Source organism: Capra hircus, chromosome 2, assembly GCF_001704415.2.
Source record: "Capra hircus breed San Clemente chromosome 2, ASM170441v1, whole genome shotgun sequence".
NCBI lineage: Eukaryota > Metazoa > Chordata > Mammalia > Artiodactyla > Bovidae > Capra > Capra hircus.
In genome coordinates this window covers 29,581,230-29,590,247 of record NC_030809.1, presented here as the reverse complement: position 1 = coordinate 29,590,247, position 9,018 = coordinate 29,581,230, and the positions used below count along the sequence as shown (strand labels likewise).

At 48.0% G+C, this 9,018-nt stretch overlaps 1 protein-coding gene across 1 annotated transcript; it reads right to left on the bottom strand.

The window, feature by feature from the left end:
• CXCR1 (C-X-C motif chemokine receptor 1) lies at nucleotides 1,621-6,433 on the bottom strand. Its single transcript, XM_005676530.3, has 2 exons — nucleotides 6,347-6,433; nucleotides 1,621-3,289 (listed from the first exon to the last, which is right to left on the bottom strand). Exons 1-2 carry the CDS (start codon nucleotides 6,360-6,362, stop codon nucleotides 2,199-2,201), a joined length of 1,107 nt encoding a protein of 368 aa, XP_005676587.1. The 5' UTR covers nucleotides 6,363-6,433; the 3' UTR covers nucleotides 1,621-2,198.

Genomic DNA, 9,018 nt, shown 5'->3' with positions numbered 1-9,018 from the left:
AATCTTGACCAGATAGCTAATCCTTACACTATCCAATGATTAGAACACCAGTTTCTGATATTTTCATTCATTGTGTTACTTAAGTACCAACATCTTGGCATTCTTACAGATCTGAAATTCAAATCGTTGAGCTATACCCAGAGAATTACACACTGTTTTAAAAAAAAAAGTCTAACTGAACAAAGTTGCACTTCTTTGAAAAGAGTTCAGACTGAATCTTTGTTCTGAAAACACTTCCAAATTATTTTTTGCTCTTTGATTTCCACTTCACAGGTTACTAGTGAGGGCAAGCATCTTTTCAAATGTGTATTAGCCATCTGTATATTTCCCCAGACCCAATATGGATCCTTGTTTACTTACTGAAGCCCCTGATGGAGTTGTCTTTAGGGCAGCAGAGGATGAAGGAAGGTGAACACTGAGTTACACAGCAGGTGAGGTGGAGAGGGAACTAGGGGAGGGAGGGAGAGGAAAGGGAGGTTTTCAGGCCCAGTTCCTGCTTTCCTCCCTGGGTTTTTTCTACATTCTTCTATCTTCTCCCCTGAATCAGAGGTGTTTCTTAGAGCCTGAGCCCCTAAATCCTTCCTCACCAACCTACTTTTAGAGTCTCAAGCTGGACAGGCCAAGCTGTCTCCATCTTGGCCCCTGAGAGAGCATCATAGGCAATACTCCAGATGGGATGGTGACCTTACTGGTGATGCCTTTTGCAGCAGTCACTAACTAGATTAAATCATAGTGGCCACTATTGTACCCACTAACTCATCCTTGACATTCACAGTATTTTTAACACCCCTCCCACACTCCCACATTCATCCCATTCCCAAGACTTACTCCACACCTGGTCCCAACCGCATCTCCAACCTCCCTGAACCTCACCCCATCCCCAGCCTCAGTCTATTTGTGGATCTCTCCTTATTTCTGACACTCATTCTTCTCTGATCATATCACAAACTATCATCCCATCCCTGGTTCCCCTACACTTAATCTCTGACTCCAATCTCAACTCCTGATCCCAGTCTCAACCTTGATCTAAATCCCATCTCTGAGCCTCATTCCATCCCCAACCTCAGGCCAAACTATGCTTTTTCCTTAAGTTTTTTTCCTACATGTTTTATAGTTTTAGCTCTAATTGTAGGTCTGTGATCCATTCTAAATTAATTTTTGTATATGATGTAAGTTAGGGGCCCAGATTCATTCTTATGTATGTGGATATCTAATTTTCCCAGCACAATTTGTTGAAAGACTATCCTTTCCCCCTTAAATAGTCTTGGCACCCTTGTTGAAACTCATTTGACCATTTATGCTTAGGTTTATTCTGGATTTTTTACTCTCAGGTCCTTGTTATCCTTTGGCTCCATCAGCCCAAGGCCTTTTCCCTCCTTGTCACAAAGTGGCTGCTTCAGCTCCACACATCATATCCTATAACCATAGTCAAAGTCAAGAACCAAGGATATGTGTGTGTGTGTGTTTTAAATTAAGAATATTTCCCAGGAGTCCCCTGGCCCGATTAGACTTCCTCTTAAGCAACAGTGTGCTAAAGCCAGTTTGCACAAGCTTGTGAAAGCATATTATCACCTTTTTTAGATTTTGTGAGCTTGTTGTTAAACACCACCATCCTTGAAATCAGCCATGGTGGTAGCATTTATTTATACCACAGAACATAGCAAATGCTACAAATCAGAACTTCCCCTCAACCAGGAGAGTGATTTACCAGCACATCATTGTTTTTAAGTTTTATAAATCAGATCAAGATGATATGGCCAATCCTATCTTAAGGGAATCTTGGAAAATGAGTTTCTGTCATTTTCAGCCTCTCTCAAGGGAAGGGGACTTTGCCGGCAGGCAAGGAGAGGGAGAGCTAGGGAAGTAACAAATGGTGTTCTACATTAATGGTTCCCAATAGTGGGAACTTTTTGTAATCACTGAAAAGAATATCTTCAAAGGATGTCTCCCAGAAGATAGAGCACTGTGGGCTCAGTGGTAGGATGCACCAAGCTCTATCAGTTGACATGGTAATTACAGCAAGAGGTGGGGCCCAGGACAGGCTGTCTAATCCATGTGATGGGGGCCTATTAGGGACATGGCCTCAGCAACTTCCTATAACCACAATGGGGAGCTGCCTTGACATGGGACTGTGAATGGCCAGAGGACATGGGGCTTGGGATGATGCTGAGGGGAACCAAGGAGCCCCATGTGGGGTCTCAGAGGGTAGTAGACGTGTTCCCTGAAGAAGAGCCAACAAAGGAAGGCCTGCCATCCTTGGCCAAGAACTCCTTGCTGATCAAGCCATGGATGGCCATGATCTTGAGGAGTCCGTGGCGAAACTTCTGGCCAATGAAGACATAGATGAGAGGGTTGAGGCAGCTGTGCAGGAAGCCCAGGATCTCGGTGGCGTCCAGGGCCCGGCCAATGTCGTTGCGGCGCTGACAGGTCTCGGTGATCACCTGGGCCCTCATGAGGGTGTCTGCGATCAGGACCAGGTTGTAGGGCAGCCAGCAGAGCAGGAAGACGAGCACGACAGCAAAGATGACCCGCATGGCCCGGTGCTTCTGCCCCATTTGGGCTGAAAACAGTGTGCGCAGGGTGAGTCCGTAGCAGAAAAGCATGACCAGCAGGGGCAGGAGGAAGCCAAAAGTCTGGGGCAGGACCCTCATCACCATACGCCATTTCGTTGTATTGGCACCCAGGTGCTCGTAGCAGACTAGGTTGGAGGAGGGTGGTTGATAGGCCTCACGGAAGATGAAGATGGGCAGGGCCAGGATCACGGACAGGGCCCAGATGCCTAAACATATGAACTTGACCCAGTGCCGCTTCTGGGTCAGCGTGCGTGTAGCATGGACAATGGCCAGGTAGCGGTCCATGCTGATGCAGGCCAGCAGTAGAATACCGCTGTAGAAGTTGACTTCCTTCAGGAGTGAGACCACCTTGCACAGGGGTGTGCCGAAGATCCAGCCCTTTGCCTTGGAGGCGGCCCAGATAGGCAAGGTCATGGCGAAGAGCAGGTCAGCCATGGCCAGGTTCAGCAGGTAGACATCAGTGACAGAGCGACCGACCCGGCTGTACAAGATGACCAGCATCACCAGGGAGTTTCCCAGGAGGCTTAGCAAGAAGACCAGGGCATAGATGACGACCACAGCATACTTGTTGAGTGTCTCAGTGCTTATCTCACAGGGACTATAATCAAATTCTTCTGTGGGTGGCGTGCCGCTGTAATCCTCAAACCCCTCCCACAAATAACTGCTATTAGATAAATCTTTCAGGATGATTGTCATGGTGTGATCTGATTGAAAGACTAGAAGGAAAGAAAGGTGATTTAGTAACTCAGATCCGAGTCACTCTCAAGGATGTGATAACCGTTACTAGGTTATCTTCTGCTTATCTGCTAGCTTGGTAACGGAAGATCCCTTCCTTCACCTCTGTCACAGGCTGCTTTAAGGATCAGCTTCATCGTGTTGTCAGCTTTCCAGAACCCCGAGGCCTAAACGTGGGATAAGATGGACATACACACAGGGAAAAACATCTGCTGTTGGTTGGCCCCATAGTGGCATCAGCTCTACCTATAATACTGCCTCTGTGCTCTGTTTGACTTTCTCCATCCTCAGCCATGTCTGGGCTTTCAGATGGGAGGACTAAGTTTTTCAACACATTCGGGAAGGGCCAGCATCAGGCAAAATGCAAGGAGGCAAACCTGCTCTAGGGCTTCCTAGGTGGCTCAGTGGTAGAGAAACTGCCTACTGATGCAGCACATGTGGGTTTGATCCCTGGACAGGGAAGACTCCCCTGGAGAAGGAAATGACAACCCCCTCCAGTATTCTTGCCTGGAGAATTCCACGGAGCCTGGTGGGCTACTGTCCCTGGGGTGGCAAAGACAAAACCTGCTCTCAGATGCCCCTTTCTATGCTATTTCCCCTCCATGGTCTTCCTGGGGTTTTGTTTGTTTGTTTGTTTGTTTGTTGCTGTGTTATGCAGCCTGCAAGGGCCCAGCAGTAAAAGTGCTGAATCCTAACCACTGGACTACTAGGGAATTCCCTTGCCGATTCTTATTTAACCTTCTTAAAATCCACTGAGGGAAAAAAATAATAGTAATAAATTGCATTAAAGTGTATTTCAAGGGACTTCCCTGATGGTCCAGTGGTTAAGACTCCCTCTTCCACTGCAGAGGGCACAGGTTCAGTCCCTGGTTGGGGAACTGAGATACCACATGCCGTGCAGCACGGCCAAAAAAAAAAAAAAGTGTATTTTAAGCCTTTTCTCTAAAGGATAAATGTTTGTGTCCTCTGTCTAAAGAAATTGTAAGCATTTAAGAGAAATCCCCATCATGGTCACCCCTTAAATATCCACAGAATCGTTCGTTCAGCACTTTTCAAATAAATTTTAAGGTTGTTAAACATTTAGTGAAGCAAAATCTTACCAGAAGAAACAGACGTGAAACAGACAAAAGCTCTTCTGCTGAGGAGGGTGGGTGTGCCCCTTTCTCCATCTAAATAGTCACTACAGAGGAGGTTCCCACAAAACCTCCAGGGTTCTTCAGAGAACAATCTGAAAACCTACAAACGGTTACCAAGACTGGAAATAAGGATAGCTGGCAACCAGTGCTCATTCTATCCTGATTCTGTCATTAATAAGCTATGTGACCTTGAGCGGGTCCTTTTACCTCTCTAGGTTTCCATTTCCTCATCCAAACTGAGGGAGGCAGAATACATAACCCCTGAGATGCTTCCAAACCTGAGGTTCTATGAATTCATTCAAACCCACACCTTTTAATATCTCTGCCAGGACTGCATTTTCACAAAAGACTAAGCCTCAGGATCATCCTCTTCCCTAAAAAAGGGGAGACGTGGAATTTCCCAGGTGGCACAGTGGTCAAGAATCTGTCTGCCAATGTAGGAGGCACAGGCTTGATCCCTGCTCCAGGAAGATACCACATACCATGGAGCAATTAAGCCCATGAGCCACAACTACCACTGAGCCCATGCTCGGGCCTGCAAGCTGCAGCTACTAAGCCCCTGTTCCACAGCTACTGAAGCCTGTGTGCCTAGAGCCCGCGCACCTCAACTAGAGAGTAGCCCCCACTCTCTGCAACCAGAGAAAGCCCCCATGCAGCAACAAAAACCAGCGCAGCCAAAAAAAATTTTTTTTAATAAATAAATATTTTTAAAAGGAGAGAAGAGGTATGAAAGGTGAAGGTGAGAAGACTGTGGCCCCCTGGTCACCATCTGTGAAAGTGAAGTCGCTCAGTCGTGTCTGACTCTTTGCGACCCGTGGACTGTAGCCCACCAAGCTCCTCTGTCCATGGGATTCTCCTGGCAAGAATACTGGAGTGGGTTGCCATTTCCTTCTCCAGGGGATCTTCCCAACCCAGGGATCAAACCCGGGTCTCCCACATGGCAGGCAAACGCTTTAACCTCTGCACCACCAGGGATGCCCTTAAATACAAGAATACAGTCTCTCAAAAAACCTCTTACAGAGACACAGAACTTCAGATCCAAGTACTAACATCAAAGATTTCAACGGAGGAAAGGAAGCCAGGTTGAAAGAAGAAGGGGGATGAGGCGGGAGAGGAGGGGCGAAAGGGGTGGCCTTACAGACGTCTCCTGCCACCTGCAGATACCCAGGCGTTATGGGACTTTTCCCTGGGCCTCCAGAGAAGGGAGGACTGGAACTCGGCCCTACCAGAAATCAGACCAGACCAGAACCAGAATTCGAGTTCTCTGCCAAGAGGAGATGATCAGTCTCCAATCCTCAGCCCAGGCTGAGGGCCCTTCAACCAGATTCCTGCGTCTAGGACCGGGGGACTAGAAAAACAGGGAAGGATAGGAAAGGTTAAGGAGAGGAAAGAGAGAGGGAAGGGGAGAGAGGTCAATAAAGTCTCTTGTTCCTTACTGGTCGGGGCATTCTGGCCAGTTGTCCGCATCAGGAGGAGACCAGGGACAAAAGGGGTCCCAGTTGCGGCCACTGGGTCTGGTCCACTGGCAGGCAAGCTGGCCCCTGAGTACCCCGAGTAGTCAGGATATCAGTCTCAGCGAAGAAGAGTCCCCGCCAGAGTCGCCATTTGTTGCAGGAAGGTGGACCCCTTCCAGGTCCCGAAACTGGGCTCTTGTCTAACACTCGGAAATGAATTGTCTGAGGAGACACATGTGCTGACAAAGCAAGAGATTTTATTGGGAAAGGGCACCATCTGTAGACATGTATAAAAACAGAACTGAATACATGGTCATGAGAAAGGAGGCAGGGAGTCAATGGAGTACAAATCACAGGTCCCAGACAAGCAGATGCATTTTCCAAAATATAGTCAGACTAAGTCACCCTGCCCCAGAAAAAGTCCTGGCAATCAGAGATTGCTTCCTACCTGAGTCACCAACCATGTATGTCCAAACGTAAGAGCCTGGAACTCAGAGACCAGAGTGCCTTAACACTGAGAGGAAACTTGATGAATAAAGAATAGGGAAGCCTCTTCACAGCACAGCTCCTCCCTGGGCCCTGCCCATGTCTATATTTGGAGAACAGGTTAAATCAGGGGGTCACAGAGTATCAGAGACTCCCAGGGTCCCTGTGTCCAAGCAGGGGAACCTGGGGCGAAGATGGAGTTAAGGATCCATTATCTGAATTCTCCACTCTGTGGATGGCTATTGTCATTCTCTTCCTTTTCTTGCTTTTATTTCCATTTGAAAGCTTCCAAATTGTCTGACCTGAATAAAGGGAAAGAACTTGACTTTATATAGTACAGATTCTAGCAGTCTATATGGGAGGGCCTTGTAGGAGCCCTCCACCAGCGGGGTGGGGTTGACGGCTAGAGGACAACCCAGTAGGAAGGAGGTCGAAGACTGAGTAGTGTTTGGACAGCAAACACACAGTGTTTACTTAAACTCTAGACTCCTCTGTGATGGAGATGTTGATGGCGCTTCAGAGGAAGAACTAATCCTCCTCCACCACCAATGAAGAACTGCTTGATTAGAATGGCCCTGAGTCTGGGGGCCACTCCTGGAGTCTGGCTGGACCACAGGGAGCCCAGCAGAGCTGGGGCCGATGGTAGTGAGTGGAGGAGTGGTGGTAATGTCATTCTCCTGGCTCTCAGTCTTGACGGATGGCATCTCTGGGAACCTGCCTCAGCTGCTGCCAGCAGCTAATGTCTGTCCCTTAGCTTTACCTCTGGTACTTCAGTCACTTCTTGCTTATAACAGGAATCCTATTGTCCTGTAATGATGAATTTACAAGTCAGTCTGCCCCACCAGACCGTGGGCTGCTAGAGACCACTCCAATTCACCTTCAGAGCCTCTGCCAGGATGCAGAGTAAGTGGTTACTCAATGGTTATAGGGTAAACAACATCAGTCATATCTCCTTGGATTGATGTGTCGTGGGTCCCCCCCCCACCCCTTTCCTGCGATTCAGGGTGCCTATCACTTTAAGGAACAGAGTCTATATAAGCTGTGCCTGAAAGCTGCACTTGCATATAGCCGAGCTGGACTGTCTGTCCTTTCCAAACTACCTGCTACTGTTTAGAGTTGGTGCTAATCTATGTTCTGCCTCTACCATGCATGCCGAATGTAGCATGGCACTGGTGCCTGCAATTCTGCCCCTGGCAAGCATATTTCTTAAACTAAGTCATGCTTTCCTCCTGGGTTCTCTTATCCTTTATAAGTAATAGCAGGAAGTGTAAGCAGACAATTGCCCTGCCTGGGGCTACCCATGCTTTGCTTTTACAGGTGTTGACCAGTTGCGACCTGATGCCTAGACTAGAAAGGACTTGAAGATGGGGTAGTCCCTGGAGAGAGCAGACATGTCTCCTATTAATCATCTAGGGAAAAGGTAGCTCCTGGGGCAGAAAATAGAGAACAAGGGAGAAAACAGACTGGGGTCTGGACTGCGCAAGCCAGTATGCACTCCAGGGCAAACTGAAAATATTCGCCACGAGGGGGCAGCAGTCACTGGGTGAGGAAGTCTGCAAGGAAGAGACCCATAGAGAAAGACCAGGGCAAGAAAAGTCTCATCTAATCCTTGGCTTTAAGCTCCTCTTTGTGAATAATTCCCTTCTGCTTTCCCAGGCCTTCACTCAAGTTGGTTCAGCATTCCAGCATGTTTCAACTAATCGCTGGGGTACTAGGGAAGAGTCCTCCCTCAAACCCAAGGAACAAAGGAGAATCAGCCCCTTGGGATGAGCATGGGGGTGGCAATGGTGGTAGTTTAGGTCTCCAGTGGAAAAACAATCCGGGGAAAATAGTTGAAAAGGATCTTTCCCTTTATGGTAGGAAAGGGCATTTCACTGAAGGAGGTGGGAAAGGCACACACAGATGAGCTTGGAATAAAATTCTACCCACTTGAAAAGGTTCCAGCAAGTTCGCCCACAGAACATATCTTCTGTACATCACTTTCCATTTATCACGGCTCCCCCTTAAATGGCTCTGCTGCTGCTGCTGCTAAGTCGCTTCAGTAATGTTCAACCCTGTGCGACCCCAGATGGGAGAGCATGTTTCCATTCTGTGTAGACCACCCAGTGCCACAAAGACTGCTATGACATGTGCAGCCCAAATGCTAGTCCTTAGCAAGATGCTGAGGCCTGTTCTTGCCATTCTGTTCTAGAAGTGGCAGCTTCTATGCAGAACCATGTGAACAGCACAATATGGCTATATCTATTTTGTCCCCCTGTCAGCTTTAATACCGGCCTCATCTCTGCACAGCCCTGCAGAAGAATCCACTCAGACCTGGGGACCAAAATAGAGGCAAGGGAAGTGGAGGAGACGATTCATCCTTCTCCCTGATGACGGTCCCTGATGCCGTCGTGACAGGTTCAAGGGCAAGTATGTGACCTAAGACGATCCCACTCAGAGCCAGGCTCAGGCTGGTTGTTTAATGATTGTGGAAAAGCAAGTATGTAGCCTTGCGGTTGCTGCAAGCCATTTTGCTACCATAAATGGCAAACCAGTCCAAAGACAAAAACTAACACTCGGAGGAGACAGAACTGAGAGAATTGCAGGGAAATAGATCCAGGGTCTTGAACATACTGTGCCCAGAGTTCATCTTCT